Source organism: Megalobrama amblycephala, linkage group LG2 (genome assembly GCF_018812025.1).
Source record: "Megalobrama amblycephala isolate DHTTF-2021 linkage group LG2, ASM1881202v1, whole genome shotgun sequence".
Taxonomy (NCBI): domain Eukaryota; kingdom Metazoa; phylum Chordata; class Actinopteri; order Cypriniformes; family Xenocyprididae; genus Megalobrama; species Megalobrama amblycephala.
The window spans coordinates 47,740,198-47,758,850 of record NC_063045.1 but is presented as its reverse complement, the minus strand read 5'-3'; the positions used below and the strand labels follow the sequence as shown (position 1 = coordinate 47,758,850).

At 38.4% G+C, this 18,653-nt stretch overlaps 3 protein-coding genes across 19 annotated transcripts in view; 1 reads left to right on the top strand and 2 right to left on the bottom strand.

Annotated features, from left to right (window-relative positions):
* Positions 1-54: 54 nt before the first annotated feature.
* kl (klotho) lies at positions 55-10,455 on the bottom strand. Of its 3 annotated transcripts, XM_048181572.1 has the most exons (8): positions 10,320-10,455; positions 8,352-8,488; positions 6,970-7,133; positions 6,187-6,871; positions 3,622-4,132; positions 3,193-3,461; positions 1,442-2,567; positions 55-721 (listed from the first exon to the last, which is right to left on the bottom strand). In XM_048181572.1, the coding sequence occupies exons 3-8, from the start codon at positions 7,014-7,016 to the stop codon at positions 381-383; spliced, it is 2,979 nt and encodes a 992-aa protein (XP_048037529.1). In that variant the 5' UTR covers positions 7,017-7,133; positions 8,352-8,488; positions 10,320-10,455; the 3' UTR covers positions 55-380. The 3 variants fall into 3 exon arrangements, with proteins under 3 accessions (XP_048037529.1, XP_048037531.1, XP_048037530.1); XM_048181574.1 differs by having other exon boundaries at positions 6,187-6,905; positions 6,970-8,488; XM_048181573.1 differs by having other exon boundaries at positions 6,970-8,488.
* On the top strand, positions 10,445-12,340 carry zar1l (zygote arrest 1-like). The gene is made up of 4 exons (XM_048181641.1): positions 10,445-11,076; positions 11,420-11,512; positions 11,925-11,999; positions 12,070-12,340. The coding sequence occupies exons 1-4, from the start codon at positions 10,462-10,464 to the stop codon at positions 12,211-12,213; spliced, it is 927 nt and encodes a 308-aa protein (XP_048037598.1). The 5' UTR covers positions 10,445-10,461; the 3' UTR covers positions 12,214-12,340.
* A 386-nt stretch (positions 12,341-12,726) lies between these two features.
* Positions 12,727-18,653, bottom strand: part of fryb (furry homolog b (Drosophila)) — a 68,776-nt gene continuing 62,849 nt past the window's right edge. For 11 of the 15 annotated variants that reach the window (XM_048181533.1, XM_048181537.1, XM_048181527.1 and 8 more), the window contains 7 exons: positions 18,245-18,394; positions 18,054-18,152; positions 17,612-17,695; positions 16,817-16,846; positions 16,211-16,321; positions 15,708-15,910; positions 12,727-14,164 (listed from right to left, as the gene is read on the bottom strand). In XM_048181533.1, coding sequence (XP_048037490.1) covers positions 13,906-14,164; positions 15,708-15,910; positions 16,211-16,321; positions 16,817-16,846; positions 17,612-17,695; positions 18,054-18,152; positions 18,245-18,394 — 936 coding nt within the window. In that variant the 3' untranslated portion in view covers positions 12,727-13,905. Of the gene's footprint in view, positions 14,165-15,707; positions 15,911-16,210; positions 16,322-16,729; positions 16,748-16,816; positions 16,847-17,611; positions 17,696-18,053; positions 18,153-18,244; positions 18,395-18,653 lie in introns of all 15 variants that reach the window. The other 4 variants (XM_048181529.1, XM_048181541.1, XM_048181531.1 and 1 more) reach the window with 2 other exon arrangements.

Genomic DNA, 18,653 nt, shown 5'->3' with positions numbered 1-18,653 from the left:
ACAACAAAGCAAAAATATAAAGAAAACTGCACATGAATATTACAAAGCTCCAAAGATTTTTGAATTGCAACATTTATTTAATATATCTGACAATGACATCACCTATACTAAACATAGTAACGTTCTCTTTAACTTTTTTTTTTTTAACCTGCGTGCAAAAAAACTTGACTGAATAATGCAAATATCTTACTTTTTACAAATAAATAGAGTTTTTACATGATAATGCTGAAATTAAATAATTGGCTAGGTCTTCCTGGCTCATGTAGTGTTCATTGAGAAATACCAGAGAGTGAAAAGCAGTGATACACTATAGGCTGTCATAAACGAACCATTAAGACAAATAAATTAAAAGAATAAGAGTCCACTGGAACCATTTTCCTTCACTTTTTGGTGGCTATTTTGTGCCTCTTGACTGCGTAGTAGATAATAAGGCACACTGTGATCAGCATGCAAGAGCTCACTAGAGAGAGAAAGCCAACGACAGGCTGCTTGGTGAGGATATAACGGCCAGAGCTGTGCACTGGAGCATGGGGACACTGTTGCTGAGATGTGCTTGTGGCAGGGAAGCCATTGTGGCGGATGATGTTTTTGTAATGGGCCAGTGAAGATTTCAGAATGACTTCCTCCTGCACGTGACCATACATGCCAAAGCCTGGGTCCCACTGGTCGCTGAACGCGTATGCAAAATAGCCTTTCAGATTGACTCCATCTAGCGTATATGCTAAAAAACAAATCAGAGGTTAGAATACGAGTAAAGTGAATTCATGACGTAACTATAAAGCGAATTCAGATGACAAGGTAAATAAGGCCTTGCCAGTGTTTTGAGAATAGTAAACAAATATTTTTCCAAATCTCAGATGAAGAGCGGCTCGCTAGTTTTCCTAAGGTAAGCAAACTGTTTCCCTAGTTTTCTGTTTAATAATTAAGCTGCTGCATGTGGATGTGTGTGTACAGCCTGAGCTTTGTGCCTCTAAATAGAAACGGCATAGATTTGAGTCATCAGAACTTATCCAAGTGGGTTACTGTACTAGGAAACTTAAACTAATCAAACAATTAGATGTTGAAAAATTCGACATCTACGACACCCAACCGATATTTTAAAAATGTATGAAATATATAATCTATAAAATGACACTGAATAATACAAATAATGAGTTTGATTACACTTAATATAATTAATATTAATGATTCACATTTCCTTTGATTATAATTTTAATAAAATGTATATGCAATTTATAATAAAAGCACAACCTAATTAGGAATAAATTATTAATTTTAAAATTCATTATAATACAATATTTCTGTGCTTGTTTCTTTGATCAGTTAATCAATGTACAGTATTTGAATATCATTTTAATTCAGTTAAGTGACTGAGAGACAATCAAGATCTGTATGAGCCACCCTATTGAAAGCCAACACATAACATTATATGGTTTCTTACCTTTCAAGGCCTCATTAATGTAGTTGTAAAGGTAGTAGACACGCAAGCTATCCTTAAACCTAGCAGTGTCCTCTTGAACGCCATTGGCCATCACATAAATGGGAACCCCTTTGTATCGAGAGTTAACCCAGTTCAGTGCCTTGCGAAGACCCCAGGGGACCACAGGAGAGTTGCGTCTTGGAGACATGATCCAGGTCACATCAGATATCAGCTGAACCTGCAACTTGTCCTTGAAGGTGTATTTGTCTTCCACTCCATCATATACCATTGAGGTAGTAAAATGGCTGATGGCGAAGAAATCGTAGGTTCCTTTTACCAACAGTTGATCCTCTTTGCTGAACGTCGGTAAGTGGTAGTTGAAGAGATCGATATTGTTTCGCTGTTGGAGCCAGCTACGCATCACCTCTGGGTAATCACCTCTACCGAAGATGGGCTCCGCAAACCAGCCGACTCTAAAGTCCAGGACTCGGTTTGCAGGTGCTACATCCTCCTTGCTGAATGAAAACGCAGGTTCGACCCAGTCCATATGAAGAACCAGTGACGCGTTACCGCCTTGGGTTCTGCGAAACTCTCTATCGTAGACGTGCCAAGCTAACGCGTGTGCACGAAGCAGCTGGTGGCCCACGGCGTATTCAAGATCCTCTTCGTTAGGCTCATTCAGGGTGATCCACAGTTTGACATGAGTTCCTAGTCGCTGGAAACACAACCTGGCATAGTCTGCAAAGGCCTGGACTGTCTCCTCGCTCTGCCAGCCCCCACCAGCCTCCATGGATGCCGGTAGACTGGATAGTTTCCCTGTGTGGTGCCAAAGGGTCACAACAGGGGTTACGTTAACCTTTTGTAGCTCACTGACAAAGCAATGGTAGTATCTTAGCAGTGTTTCGTTAGCATCAGACACCCGGCCTGTTGGGATGATGGAGGACCAGTTGAGGGAGAAGTGGAAGTGTGAGACTTGCATACGGCGCACATCAGACACCTGCTGGAGGATGCTGCCGTAGTCGGCGCAGTGACGTGTCCTGTGCATAGGGGGCGCCTGCACACCAGGGACCTTTTTCAACTCTCCGTTACCAGAAATGTTCCATATATAAACGCTAGGGTCAGCAAACTGGGTAGGTGTAGTGTCGACCTTAAAACAGGATCAGAAGACATCCAGATGATATTAGATACAAAATTGTAAAAGTAAAAAAAAAGAATAAATGCAAATGATGTTTATCAATGTCTGGCAAAGGTCAAAGGCTAAAGCTAAATGCATCATATGATCTACACAGAATCTAAGTTCTGTAAAATTGACCTTTGAATGGGACAAACAAGAACAATCAAGTAAGATTGATTTGCTGGGCTGCACTTTACAAAGTAAGGCCATTTTCTACTTTTTGATGAAATGTGTGCAGTTATTTGTAATCTGAAGTTAACTATCACAATTTGTTTATTTAAAAATGGACTATGTGCATTAATAAACATTCAAATAAATGAAAATGTACCCAAGTTAGCAAAAGAAGCTAATATATACACACACACATACATATATATGTGTGTATTTGTGTGTGTATTAATAATATAAATAATATGAAATATTACTATAAAATACAAATTTTATATATAGCATGCATATACACACACATATATACAATTATTAATAGTTTTATTTCATATTATATAATATGTAATCTAATAAAAATCTGTAATTTAGATAAATACATAAAAAATAAATAAATAATTGTTTAAACATGACAACCAAGGGCAAGCTGTACCTGTATGGAGTTGGCAGCAACTCCCCAGGCAAAGTCACATGGAAAGACGCCCTGTGCAGGGCGGTTCTCGGGAAGCTGAGGAAAGCCATTCTTCTCTATTAGTTTGCTATAGAAAGTGGCAGATGTTTTCGGCTCTCTCTTAAGATCAGGAGTGTTGAAATCCACAAAGAATAGCCCCCGTCGTATTCCATATTCACGGTACCACTCGTACCCATCCAGCAGAGACCAGGCTGTGTAGCCAATCACATTTACTCTATCAAAGCGGATTGCTATAAAGAGAAGAAGACTGTTGAAAATAGCAGTGCTAAATGATAGTTGGAACACAATGTAAATGTTTCTTTGAAAATTAAAGTTATTATAATCTCAAAATGGCTATATGGTACAGTATACTGATTGATATGTTCCATTATCCTCAGTTTATGCATGTACCTTTCAGAGTCTCCATAATAAAGCGCTTCAGGTAATACATATGCTTGGCATCCTTTGTTTTCATGTTGCCACTTCCATACCATCCGCTTTCCACTACAAAAATTGGAGGATTGTTGTACTCGGCACGGACCCAGTACAGCAGCATCCTTAAACCTAGATCTTCTGTCTGGCCAAAGCGCAGACTGTCGTTGATCAGCTGAAAACTAAGAGCGGGTCCGTGAGACAGGGCAAAGAAGTCCGCTGTTCCATTAACATACATGCTCTCAGCCTCTGTGAAGGATGGCAGTCTATGGGTCAAATTGTGTTTCATGCAGGGTGGATAGTCTCCATCCACAAATAACGGACGGGCGAACCAGCCGAGCACGAAGTCCAGAGAACACTGGCAGGCTCTGCGGTTCTCCTGCCTGGTTCTGCTAGGCTTGATCCAATGGGAGGCCAGAGCCATAGACACTAGCCCACCCTGACTGGAACGATACCGCTCGTCATACAAGTGCCAGGCTGCAGCATGAGCCTAGACGGCAACACAGGCCCAAAAGAAAATATATGGCTATACATTATATTTGAAAAACATATACTGTATACAGCACTTTGAACTTCACTGCGTTCCAAATTATTATGCAAGAGACAAATCAGTAAGATTTCTGTACAATAAACATTCAGATTTTAGTTTTTCTAAGAAAATGTTTGTTCGTTTATTTATCCATGTCTTTTTAGATAACTGGAATCAATCTCAGACAAAATAATTTGCCAGATCTATGGAAACCCTACTTAGAGGTTGTTCCACATTATTAAGCAAGTCACAGTTCTCATGCAATATGGGAAGGAAGAAAGATCTTTCTGAAGATGAAAAGCATGAAATGGTCCAATTTTGTGCAAAAGGCATGAAAACATCTAATATTGTGTGAAACTGAATGGAGATTATCGAATTATCATAAGATTTGTGAGTGATTTAGAGCACAGCAGAACTCGGTCAGATAAAGGCTTATTAATGAAAGTTCCTGTAAAAAAAAATTAATTGTATTAAAAGGGCAGCTATAAAAAAGCCAGTGTTGAGCAGCAAACAGGTATTTGAAGCTTCTGGTGTCTCTGGAGTCTTGAGAACCTCACCATGCAGGCTGGCAGTTGTGCGTAAAGATGCATTTCAGCCACTCCAAACCAAACCTCACAAAGAGAAACATTTACAGTGGGTTTAGAAATACATGAAGACTCATTTTTAAATAGTTTTATATACTGACTAATGCCGTACTACAATGCATGGTCTAAATGGATGGATTTCTGGATGGTTGGTGAATGGCCACCACGTTCCAACAAGACTGCGACGTCAGCAAGGAGCTGGTGATTTGGGCTGGAATACTGGGAAGTGAAATGGAGGGTATTAAAATGACTTTTTCAAGATATGTGGAGTTCATAACTGGCCATTTTCAGCTATGGTATAAAAAGGAGGATAGTGCATAGTACAATGCACTATTGCACAATGCACTACGCACTATCCCATGCTGCAATAAAACACCACAGCAATAAAACTGTTTGAAAATGTATTTCTACACCCACTGTAAATGTTTCTCTTTGTTAGGTTTGGTTAGTGGTGTCTAAAAAGCATCTTTACACACAACTGCCAGTCTGCATGGTGAGGTTCTCAAGACTCCAGAGACACCAGCAGCTTCAAATACCTGTTTGCTGCTCAACACTGGCTTTTTTTATAGCTGCCCTTTTAATACAATTAATTTTGACAGGAACTTTCCTCAATAAGCCGTTATCTGACCGAGTTCTGCTGTGCTCTAAATCACTCACAAATCTTATGATAATTCGATAATCTCCATTCAGTTTCACACAATATTAGATGTTTTCATGCCTTTTGCACAAAATTGGACCATTTCATGCTTTTCATCTTCAGAAAGATCTTTCTTCCTTCCCATATTGCATGAGAACTGTGACTTGCTTAATAATGTGGAACAACCTCTAAGTAGGGTTTCCATAGATCTGGCAAATTATTTTGTCTGAGATTCATTCCAGTTATCTAAAAAGACATGGATAAATAAACAAACAAACATTTTCTTAGAAAAACTAAAATCTGAATGTTTATTGTACTGAAATCTTACTGATATGTCAATTGCATAATAATTTGGAACGCAGTCTACATAAATTGAACCAACATAATAATAAAAAAAAGTTAACAATATCATCCTAGCTTTGAACAGTTACCAGATCTCAATCCAATAGCGCACCTCTGCAATACAGACCACAATTTCTGAGGAGTGTTTCCAGCACCTTGCTAAATCTATGCTACAAATGAAGGCAAATATGAAGGCAAAAGGGGGTCCAAGGTGTAGCTAATAAAGTGGCCTTGAGTGTGTGTGTGTGTGTGTGTATATATTTCTGAAAATATGTGAATTGTTGAACGTGATGCTAATATATATATATATATATACACACACACACACACACAGACATAAAATTATACATATATAGATGTGTGCAATTTTGTCTGCACTCATTTTTGTATCTATACATTTGTTTATTAGATAAATAAATAACTTAAACATTTGAATATGTGGCTCTAATTACCTTCAGAAGATTGTGTCCCACTCTGAAAGGCAAATCGGAGTCATTTTTGATACCAGGTGCCACAACCCCAGTTCCATATCCATGCCAGGCCACAACAAAAGGATTGTCAATGGTAATCCAAAATTTCACATCTGATCCAAATGTTTTAAAACAAAAATCTGCATATTCTCTGAATAGTTCCACCATAACCGAATTGCTCCAGCCTCCAAAGAGGGTTTGCAAACTGTCTGGCAGGTCCCAATGATATAAAGTCACAACAGGCTGCACTTTAATATCCTTCAAACCTCGAATTAGACTTTTATAATATTCCACACCTTTTTCATTGTAACTTTCTTTGGTGCCGTTGGAGAAAATGCGTGGCCAGGACAGAGAAAACCGGTAGTGACTGACTCCAAGTTGCTGCAGGGCTCGGAGGTCTCCCGGGATGTTGTGATAACTGTCACTGCCTACGTCGCCTCTGGACACACGGGTCCCTCCGCGAGTAAAAGTGTCCCAGATAGACTTACCCTTCCCGTCTTTTTCCCAGGCTCCCTCAACTGAATATGCAGCGGTGCCGACAGCCCACATAAACTTGTCGGGGAAAATGTCATAAAGGAAGGCTTTGTCACCGGGATATGGAAGTTTGCTAAATCTATCCCATGTGTGCAGTCCTGCGCCTGGATCGGCTGTTGTCCACTGTAGCTGACTGAACAATACGAGCACCAAAACAATCCATGCAACTGTCATGGTGTCAGAGAACTGGACAACTTTCCAAATGTTAAACAAGTGAGTCGTGTCCCTTACCTCACTCCGAGTTGCTTGCAACTGCGGTATAACGCACCTGGCCCCATCTGGTCCCGTTTTTGTCCTCTCAGGAAATCTATCAATTATTACCCAGGCACTTGACGGGTAAATAGGTATCCAAGCGCTGCGCAATTCCAGCCTCCATAATAACACATTTCCTCCTGCTAGTGTATGATAGGGCAAATATGATTATAAAAACAACAAAAAAACAATTTGATTTCTCCAGTGGCTCTAAATGACAAATGAATATCTTTTAAGACTGAAAAACCTATATGAATGAATCATATATTACAGGAATACTGATCACCTAGTTATCCATTAATCCAAATAGGTTATTCAATGACTTTCAATGACAAACAATTTATGAATGAAATACATCTACAGTACATTACATTAATGTTAACAGCCCATACTTTGTACAATGTATTAGAAAATACATAAGCAGAATTTTTAAAATACTTCAGACAGTCAGTTCTCATCTATATAATTTTGTTTTGGATGCTTTTGCACAGATTGAACTGCATGTTGTGGGAGTGCTTCAAACAGGTGTGTTTTTAATAGCTAGACCTTGATTACGTAATATAATGTAATATGTAGTAGGAAACAGATTTGTGCATTTAATTGAATTACATGTGTAATATATCAGAATGCATACATGAAAAAAGTCTCTCCATCTGGAAGGCTAATGGTAATGTCCTGAACGGACCCAGAAGGAAAAATTGCCATTGTAATACATTAATGCCAATAATATGTTCCCCCGAGATTGTTTTATTAGCTTTAAACCAGCCATTGGGGTCTCTGAAGGGGCCATGTTCACTTTATATGGGCTATTTGCCTGTCTGACTCAAGCAAAACATCAATATTACAGTAGCATTGACCACATTGAATTCATTGAAATAATTTATTACTTCGATAAGCATGAAATTATTTTTATTGCAACTATCTGCTGCTCTCTATAATCACAATATTATTTTTCGATACCTAAATATAACAAAATGTTATTTCTCAACACCTATTCTACCTCATCACACCCATGTGAGGGGAAAATCAGTGGTGTGAGTCTTGTGTTTCCCCGCAGGGCTTGTTTGTCAGTCACCTGTTAAAGGTCAGTTTTATTTGAATTTATGTTGAATGGCGACGCATGATGTATTTTCCATTTCAGAGTGAATTGCAATAGTGTGTTCCACTGTCATTAAAGTTCTGAAAGGTTATATAAAAATATTTCATCCCATATAGATGAATTATAAATAGAGATTGGTTAGAAAGAGAAGACAGAAGAGGAGAAGGAGGGCAAACAAATCCAAACAATGCAATATATGATGTAAATGTATGATGCTTTCAGCTGGAGTAAAAACAATACACCCACTGAGCATTGAACTTACTTAAATATGGAAGAGTGAATGTTCGTGTATAAAATGTGTCAGGTCTTCCTCTGTACGGGGTGGTGGTAATCCAAATGGGATCAATGGGATCACTTTTGTGCCTAGATCAAGGGCAAGTTGATCCAACAGGACTGTCCCTGAAATAAAAGTTGCTTTGGTTGAGACAATGTCTGCTAAATGGCTACTACTACTAACAGTGCTTGAAGACATCCCAGTTATATTTTTATCGTAAATCACATCATTTTACACTGTGCAGCAAACAAGCGATCCATACTTTCTTTCATTTAATAATAAAATGAAAAGGTTCTTGACAAAAAAACTGAACAATCTAAAACAGAACAAAATCCTCAGCATAAGAAACACACTTATGTTGCATTAGACCAGTAATGCAAACTAGACTGAACAGCTTAAACTATAGTGAACCTAGAATTTAAGACCTTTAGTAAACCTTTAGTTTAGTTCTCGTTGTTTGCCTTTCATAAACTGAAGCATAACAGAGGCTTTTATAACCCTCCACTTATTTGAATGCCTAGCAACATACCTCACAAATTATTTCTGCTCTTCAAATCTCGACTCACAGTCAGTAAAAGAAAAGACTATTCTGTACTCGGTTTGACAATTATAATCACCTTAGTTTTTAATAAAATATATTTTTATAAACATATATTCATAGTTTTATAAACATTTATTCATAGATAATATTTTAATTTATTCATTACTTCACAAACATTTATATTTTTGTGATAAATTTTTAAAAGTGCAAATATTCAGAGGTGTCTCAATTATTATGAGGTCATAAAAATGGCATAACATATATACAATGATTTAAAAACAAAAATAAAATGAATGAAATAGTAAATTTGTGTTACATTCTAATGGTTGTCTCCATTTAAAGCTGCAGTCCACGATTTTTCCTCTTTGTCGCCATCTCTGTTTGAAACTTGCAATTGCAGTCATATGTGGAACAGTTATCTGTACGTGCAGATAACCACAGCTTGTCAGCGCGGATGAATCTAATGCTTGCTGTCAGTCACCGCACCGGTGTGGATACTGTACTTCAGAATCACAGATTCTACATCTTGAAAGTATGACCAATATAAGAATTTTCACTGGAAAATATCATCTGAACAAGTAAGTAACATTTCTGCCACTTTTGTTCTGACCAACTGAGGAAAAAAGCATTAGGCCTACAATAAATCACGCAGCCAATGATGATTAAATCTAACGATCGCTTAGCTCGGATCATGCCAAACCGTGCAAATTATTATTACTGTTATATTGTTCTCAAATTGTTAATGTTAACAACATCAGCATTGCGTGACTATGTGTATTTAGTGTATATTAGCGTTACCTGTAGATTTCAATTTCTGTATCCACTCCACAGTCCAAAGTCTTTTGCTTTTTGACTAGGGGTGAATCTCCAATTGTCACTGATGATTGTCATTTGGATCTTTCTGGATTACAATCCGCCATCAAAATGATAAGTTTAATTATTTCAGATGCTGTGAGAACAGGCTATAAATGATCCACTACCAGCAGCATCCTCACATGATAAAACCGACTAGCCTGGACTCCTTTTTTCTGTTTACGGACGTAACGTAATGACGCAAAGATGAAATGCTGCATGCTCGAATTTCCCGCGGAAATCCACCATGTTGCTTTTATTATAAAACATTATTACAAGCTTACCATTGTGAATTGAGCTAAGATAATGAGATAGTTTTGAACACTGGCTGGTTATGTACTTGCTCAAAAAATTATTATGGATCATTTTTAACCAAAAAAAAGTTAGGGACTGCAGCTTTAATTTCAATGTAAAAACCTTGCTATTTTAAAAATAATGGCAGGTGAAATTGTGGAACCTGTGTTGTCATTGCTTGACTTATCATGTAAACTACTGTACACAACTGCATTTTCAACTCGTGCTAAATATAAATATAAAAGGGGGGAAAGAGATCATTACCTTACCTTATGCTAATGCATCACATCCGTACCGTTTTGCTAAGCCACGCCCACACGTGATCGATGCTAATTAGGTCGCGCCAATTAAGGCGTGAACTAAGGGAGATCATAAATATTCAGCAAGGCCTTTGCTAATGATCATACCACAATGGAAGAGTTTCTCATCCCACCTTACAACTGTGGAGGGTATCCTGGCTATTTCCCCTTTTATCCCGGCACCGCGAAATTTAAACACCAAAACTGGAATAAAAAGGGAAACAATTTGTATGTTGCGCCAGATGCCCCCGATTATTTTGATGTTTACAAACGCGCGCAGTTAAAAGCCATATTATCTCAGGTTAACCCGAACCTGACCCCGCGCCTCCGCAAGGCCAACACTAGAGAGTTCGGTGTGCAGGTAAACCCAAAGGTAGATGCCATTGTCCAGTGCTCACTTGGCCCCAAAACGTTGTTTTATCGCGGTGATAAATGGGACTCACCGAGGACGCCGTCCATCAGCCCTCTGAAAGACACTCTGCCCAGCACACCTGTCAACTCCGTACGCTTCTCCCGCCCCGTCGCCATCTACTCCCCCGTCTTCGACCGCAGGATTTTCTCCTTATCCACGACTGCCGGTGAAAGTAAGGACGATGGAGGGGATGAGAGCAATAAGACGGACAGTGAGACGGACGACGACGAGAAGTGTGAACAGGATGAAACCACGCGCAACGAATCACGGCAGGAGAAGTCGTTGATTCAGCGAAATAAACGGTCTAACTTTCAGGTGTGTTAAGGGGGGGAAAGCTTTACCATGGCAACCACAGTTTCTGCAGTGAGGTTAGGTGACTTTTAGGTTAGTAATTAATTGTAGGTAGTCTTAAATTTTTTTTATTTTTTTTTTCCAACTTGAAACTTGCAAAAGCGAATAAAATGCGGTTCTTCACAATATTTAAAAGTTTTCCTTTACGAACCACCCCTCCTTCCTTTATGGAACAAATGAATATGTAATGAGGTTAACGCTGAAGCAATTTGATTGGTTGTCGGTTTCTTAATTGGGGTGTGTGTGTGGAGATTTTTTATTTTTTATTTTTTTATTTATTAATAATTTCTAACTTATTCTTATTTAGTTTCTGGAGCAGAAATACGGATTTTATCACTGCAGTAAGTGCAATATTCGATGGGAAAGTGCATTTGTGTGGTGCATCTCGGGAACCTCCAAGGTAAATTGCAGTGACTTTTTTTTTTTTTTTTTTTTTTTTTAAATAAACCTTTTAAAGGGATCGTTCACACAAATGAATTCTGCCGCTTACTCACCCTCAAGTATTTCTAAACCTGTATGAATTTCTTTTGTTCTGCTGAACACAAAGGAAGACATTTGGAAGAATGTCAGTAACCAAACAGATCTTGCCATAGTATTTTTCTTCCTATGGTAGTCAATGGGGGGCGAGATCTGTCTGATTACTGACATTCTTCCAAATGTTTTCCTTTGTATTCAGCAGAACAATTTTTATACAGGTTTGAAACTACTTGAGGTTGAGTGGATCAGAAGAAGAGTAGAACAGAATTTTAACTTTTGGGTGAACTATCCCTTTAAACTTGAGGTTTAAACCTAATTTGCCATCATTCCCACAGGTGTACTTCAAACAGCACTGCAGGAAGTGCCAGGCTGGACTGAATCCATATAGGGTGGAATCCATTCAGTGCCAGGTGTGAGTTGTTGATAGTAATAGTGCATTTTTAAAGCCGTTTGTGCAGTTTGACAGAGTTGTTTCACCAGGTTTGCTGCAAGACTCGCTGCTGCTGTGAACGGAAGCAGAGGCACATTGACCTGCGCCGTCCTCACCGTCAGGATCTGTGTGGCCGCTGCAAGGGCAAAGGCCTTTCCTGTGACACCATCTACAGTTTCAAGTACATAGTCTAAATGTTCAGGTGTATAATGTGTTTTAGAATCTACATTGGTGGCCCAAGTGATGTATTGGGTGGGATGTTATATTTTTGTATTCCTATGAATGTGTAAATTTATAAACTAATAAAGTATTGCAGCAGAATACCAGTGTCTGTGTGACTGTTTCTGCTTTGTGAATGACTTGGTTCACCCCAAAATTAAAATGGTTATATACTTGTTCTCATTTTGTTCCAAACTTGTATAATGTTCTTCTGCAGAACACAAGATATGACCAATGTTTCAACCGTTTTTTGCCATGCAATGATAGTCATTGGGTCCAAAACACCACTTTCACTCTTCACACAAATTTTTTTTTTTTTTTTTTTTTTTTGGCAATTTTTGCACAAGATTATGCATGTCTGAAACCCTACAGTATGAATAAGTGGCCTATGCAAGCATTAAGTGTTGTGTGTGTGTGTGTTTTTTTTTTTTTTTTTTTTTTTTTTTTTTTTTCTCTTTATTGAAATGAACAGCAAACTGGAGAATCTCAACATGAAGAAAGCACAATTTATTTCACAAAAGCTTTAAGTATTTACATAGTGGAAGGGGGGGGGGGGGATTCTCAAAGATACTTTACAATGTGCAATCTGTCTAGGCATGCACTAGTGACAGACTAATCTCCATGTGATGCATCCCTTTTCCACTTTATACAAATATCATTTTAATAAAATACAACTTTCAATAAATACAACTCAAAAGTAAATACAATGATGCATGCTTGGCAACTTGAATCGACAAAGAACAATTTCAAAAACTATGTTCAACACACTGATTTCTTAAATACAAATTTAGTCTTAAGGTGAGCCTGTGTATGGCCGAGCGCAGGATGACGATTGAAAAACAGCCAAACAATCTTGTATCAGCACTTGAAGTAGAATCAGCTTCAGCAGTAGCTTGGTTGTATGAACAAATCACTGAATGTCAGCCTGTTTGCGTGTGTCTGTGCAGGTGCGGAGGCTGATATTTAGCGGTACGCAGGTGATGGACAGGTTCACAAAGACACAACCTCTCAGCTTTAAACAGTTACAAATATTGTGATAAAGACAGAAGACGTACACATAGTATCCTTTGTCTTTTCTTCAGTTGTGCGGCATGTCCTGTTCGCTTTTAAGGACATTCTTGAACAGTTACAGTAGAAAGGCATCCGTTTCAATGATCCATCATTGCACATTCCCCATGTTAACAAACAAACCAAGCAGAAGTTCTCACTCGGGTGCTTCCTTTCCAAAAATGCAGCATTTCTCAGTAGCAAACAGGATTTTTTTTTTCTCCTCATGATTTACGACACGAAACGTCTACGTAGTGCAATAATTAAAAGATGCGTTTGAGTGACTCAATCTAAGGAATCTCGCAGGAGCAGCTCCGTTTCTCCGTTATTGCTGCACATTTGAGGACCTGAGGACACGTTCACTCTCAGGAGCCCCTTCCTATTTAGTACAGTCAAGGATGCTCGTGCAAGTTTCCCTAAGAAGGGCACAAGTTTATGAGTTACACCCTCAAAAGGGCGGCAGCACTCCCAAACGTCACACTGGATCTGGCCTGGAGCGGGTGGCAGGAGTGGAGGATTGTGGGATGAGGGCTGGTGCAGGAGAGGTTGGGTGACTATGGAGGGATCCAGTGGTCGGGGGGTCCAGGCCAGGGCTGGTCTGGGGTGCCGCAGGCTTCCTGTCAGAGACTCACGCCGGACACGCTGGAGTCTAGGAGGCTGGATGAGATCACCTGGTACCCCTGAGCGCGGCGGATCATGTCCCGGATCTCTCCGTTGAGCTCCATGATCTTTGTGCAGACCTCGGACATGTCCTTGTTTGAGCCAACCAGTGCGAAGGTGCCAGTCTGGCCCAGAGTCTGGTGCCGGAAGTAGACGTTGAGGAGAGTCTGGATCTCGTCCTCTGAGCCGCCCCCGAAAATGTCATTCGGCCACATTCGTCTAAAAACGAGAGGAAAGTTATGTAACAGTACTAAAATTTCAATACCAGTAAAATGTCATGCTTCTCAACTTACATGCTAATATACACGCCAGTGCTATTGTTAGTGAAAATGAAAACATTTTCAGTAACTGAAATAAAAATACATACTAAACTAAATACATTTTCATGACTCCAAATCTAACTACTAAAATAAAATTAAAATGGCCACAAATAAATTTGTTTTTGATACATGGCATATGAAAATTAAAACAATTACAACCCACCCAATTTTAACATTGTTAAAATTAAAAATATTTTTATAAATGCTACCAGTTTGTGCATTAACTTCATTTTCAGTATTTTAAGATTGATGAACTAAAATACAAACTTAAAACTAATGATGGAGTGAAAACTAACTAAAACTAAATTGAAAAGACACAGTGACTACGTTTACATGGACAGCAGTAATCCGATATTAACACGATTAAGACAATACTCTGATTAAGAAAGGACCATGTAAACAGCAATGTTTTATTACCTTAATCCGACTAAAGTCATACTCGAAGTAAACACAAATCGAATTAAGACAGGTGGAGTATTCCTATTTTAGTCGCATTATTGGAGTGCATTGTAGACATGTACACACCTTAATCACACTATTAACGTCATGTGGCAGTTTTCGCCGCACTTTGCTACAGGACACATACCGTTTTGACGGCAAACGAGAGCAAGCTTCAAGCAAGAAGCCACAAATCAAATTCCTCTCACCTCATCTCTCATCCAGAACCTCTGAGTTTGTCGTGGTGGCATGAATGAAAGTTGCCGAATTAAAGTACAGGAGGCCTGTTGCTGGAGAATTTGTATGAGAGGGAAAATAAATAGTAGCCTAGGCTAAATCGTGCGAACGGTTTACTAATTTGTTCCCTCAATTTATAAATCATGCGCATATCATTTATAAATCGAGGGAATTTAATTAGTAAATCGTGCACACAATTTATTTATTTTTTCTTGCATGTCATGTGCAGGGCTCCGTATCTATTTGCACGTATATTGCATGTCAAATAATTAACTGCACTTGAAGCTTTTGTAAGATTCAAAATGAAACACCCAAAACTGTATATAGCACAAACTGTGTGGTGATAAATGAAATTCTGTAGAGAACGTCGGACGGCGTGCCGTGGGGACGTAATGACGTTTGCCCTTAATCGATCTATGTTATATAACATGTAAAACGGGAACATGAAAGGAATATTTTAAAGGCAACTCATGTAAACACCTTAATCATAATATTGTCTTAATCAGAATAAGGTCAGTAATTAGATTACTGCTGTCCATGTAAACGTAGTCATTGATAAATAGTATAGAAGTAAAACTAAGTTAAAAATTCTAAACTATAATAATCTTGGAACACACTCTATTAATATTAAGCATCTGAAAAATGCACATAACCATATGTTTTTATTGTTGGGTGTGTGCAAAGTATTTTAGATTTTATTTCTTCATGCTTGTCTTTACTACCTAATTAACAGAGTTTTGTCTCTCCCTAGCGGTGACATAGCTCACCTGCACTCTTGAGTGTAGCGAATGGCCATAGAGAACTCGTTGTTGTTCAAGCACTCCAGGATGGCCTGTACAGCTGCCTCTGAGCTGGGGAAGATGGGCTGGGAGCCGTGCCTTTGCCGGTCCTCTAGATCACCAGCTAATGAGGCTTCAGCTAGCCGCAGGCAATTTTTCAGATCGCTCAATTCCCGAGACATGTTCCACAGCTACAGAATGAGAGCGCATGATCAACATTAACATTACAAGTCAACCAGCTAGTGGCTCATTTATTATATATATATATATATATATATATATATATATATATATATAACATAAATTGTTTGTTTTGCTGGCCGATACGATTTGATTTACTATTTAAATTCTACAAAGTTTGTTTAGATTTAATTCAGGCTCATTTAAATAATGCTCACATTACAGAACATATTAGAATCAATTCTAATTCAAATTAAATCAAGCAAAAAGAGAAATGATCATGAGGTGTATCAGTGGGGTCACAGGTGTACCTCTGGCACAGAGCTGATGGTGTTCACTTGTCCTATGAGTTTACAATAGGACTGAAACAGCAGAAGGAGCTGGAAGTGAAGTTTGTACAGTCGCTGACACAACTCCAATTGCTGTGGACGATACAAATACATTGGTAACATGATATAATAAAGGAATCACACATATGAACAGCCACAGAGAAGAAAAACAAACAAACAAAAAAACAACAACTCAAACTTTCATCACTGAGTGTGTTTACATGCACAAAAAATGCTCATAACAATCAAAAATTAATTTGTTTTAAGAAAACCACGTGTACATTTTTAAATGATTTATTACTTCTGCTGTCTTGAAGAACACTTTACATGATCTTAAAAGTGTTCTTACTAAGCATAAGCTTAAGTAACATCATGCATGTAAACACTCGCTGGCAGGTAAACTGAACTGAATGCATGTCCTAAACTATAAAGCTGTAAACACAGATCACTCACTCTAACAGATGAACAAGAAAGAGAACAGTTCTTAGTTTCAAAACTTACAGCCAGAGTTTCCATTTGCTGCAGAGTAAGCATGTCATAAAAGAGGAAAGAGTTGAGAAGGGAGAAACAGACAGCATTAATACCCACCATGCAAACTGTGAGACTGAATATGCGCCACTGTGCTCAGAAATCCCATCCACATAATTAGAAGATTAGTGCCAGTCGCATTCAACCCAACAACCCAACCCATAGAAATCATGCAGAGGATGACAAGAAGAAGACGCACAGAGTGAGGAAATATTACATAAATGTTGCATTGCATACACTACCGTTTAAAAGTTTGGGGTCAGTACAATTTTTAAAAGAAACGAATGCTTCTATTCAGCAAGGATGCATTAAATAGACCAAAAGTGACAGTAAAGACATTTATAATGTTACAAAAGACTTATTTTTCACATAAATGACGTTTTTGAACTTTTGAGCTTTCTATTCATCAAAGAATCCAGGGGGAAAAAATGTATCATAGTTTACACAAAAATATTAAGCAGCACAACTGTTTACAACATTGATAATAAAAATAAATGTGTTTTTTTTAAGCAGCAAATCAACATATTATAATGATGCCAACAGAAGAATAAATTACATTTCAAAACATATTAAAACAGAAAACAGTTCTTTTGAATTGTAATATTTCACAATATCCCTGTTTTTACTGTATGTAGCCTTGGTGACCACAAGAGACTTATTTCAAACACATTCAAAAATAATACCACCCCTAAAGTCTTGAACATATATGGGCGTATATGGTCACAAGACCCACTGAACAACATAACATGTACAGGTCTAGCAGAAATGATTGTGTACATATTATGAAAGTGGTTTCATGTAAACAGTGGCATGATGAAAGATCTCATTTTAAAGAGCACAGACGGCTGTTTTTACCTTCTCCTCAGAGTCTCCAGGCTGACAGGTGATCACACCATCATCAGGATACCTCGGAAATGTGGCCTTACAGTTCTGCAACCACTGTTGAAAGAGGAGAGGAAGCGGATGTTCTTGACTAAATTCAAAACAGCTGACTCACAATCAAAATGCAAGTAGATTTGTACAAAACCCGTCACCATGATGCTGTGGTGCCAAGCAGTTCTTCATGATTTTAAGTATATCACTAAGCTGTTACTAAGATCTTTAGGTACCTCTTTACATGTAAATTGATGGGATTTTTTCCCCCCGGTTCATAATGCATCATGCGAAAATTGTAAGTATTGGGAAACCTCTACTCAATAAGTCTCATTCACATCTGTAGCACAAACGATTTTAGAAACTCTATGAAGCTGCTTTTAGTGCTTCTGCATGAGTAGCTTGGTGGGTTAGAATGACTTACTGAGACAGCGGCTTCCTCCCGGGTGTTATACGTGTCCAGATACTCCTGAAGCTCAAGAACACTGAACTTCATCTTTTCTAGAAGCCCATATGAAACAATCTACAAGAGGACAGAAGGTATAAAAGACAACATGGTATAAACATACTTTCTGACTAATTTAAAAGTGCACTCAACTTGGAATATTCACTGACCGTTTCTGCGTCAACATACAGTGTGGGACAGTCTGAGCATAAGGCCAACATCTCTGATGACCGGACAAATTTTGACCCAATTCCCCTCAGGCTGTCTCCAAGGTAACTGGCAGCATCGTTGGTCAGGGAGCAGAACTTATTTTGAATGTTCTGTAGAGGGAAATGCATTTTAACAATGCTAATTGTTATAAATACTTCTGGACTTCTAATTAACTAGTGTTTCCAGTTAATTACCTAGACTCTGGTGGCCTGTCACAATCTAATCTGTCCCGTCACAGATTCATAATGAACTGTAAATATTTTTCTACTTCTTATAATAACATAAAAGGTCTGTAAGATTGTGTTTTCCACCAAAATAAAAGCTTGAGGGTTTAACTCTTGCAAGTGAGAAATTAAGACAAAAGTATCG

Bases quoted from the DNA above. Each gene is read 5' to 3' on its own strand.
- zar1l (XM_048181641.1), top strand. From the start codon at position 10,462: ATGGAAGAGTTTCTCATCCCACCTTACAACTGTGGAGGGTATCCTGGC. The intron at 11,513-11,924 runs GTAAATTGCAGT...TCATTCCCACAG, and splicing joins GCATCTCGGGAACCTCCAAG to GTGTACTTCAAACAGCACTG. The intron at 12,000-12,069 runs GTGTGAGTTGTT...TTGTTTCACCAG, and splicing joins TGGAATCCATTCAGTGCCAG to GTTTGCTGCAAGACTCGCTG.
- kl (XM_048181573.1), bottom strand. From the start codon at position 7,016: ATGGGGCCAGGTGCGTTATACCGCAGTTGCAAGCAACTCGGAGTGAG. The intron at 6,872-6,969 runs GTAAGGGACACG...CGTATTGTTCAG, and splicing joins TGCAAGCAACTCGGAGTGAG to TCAGCTACAGTGGACAACAG. The intron at 2,568-3,192 runs GTACAGCTTGCC...TCCTGTTTTAAG, and splicing joins TTGCTGCCAACTCCATACAG to GTCGACACTACACCTACCCA.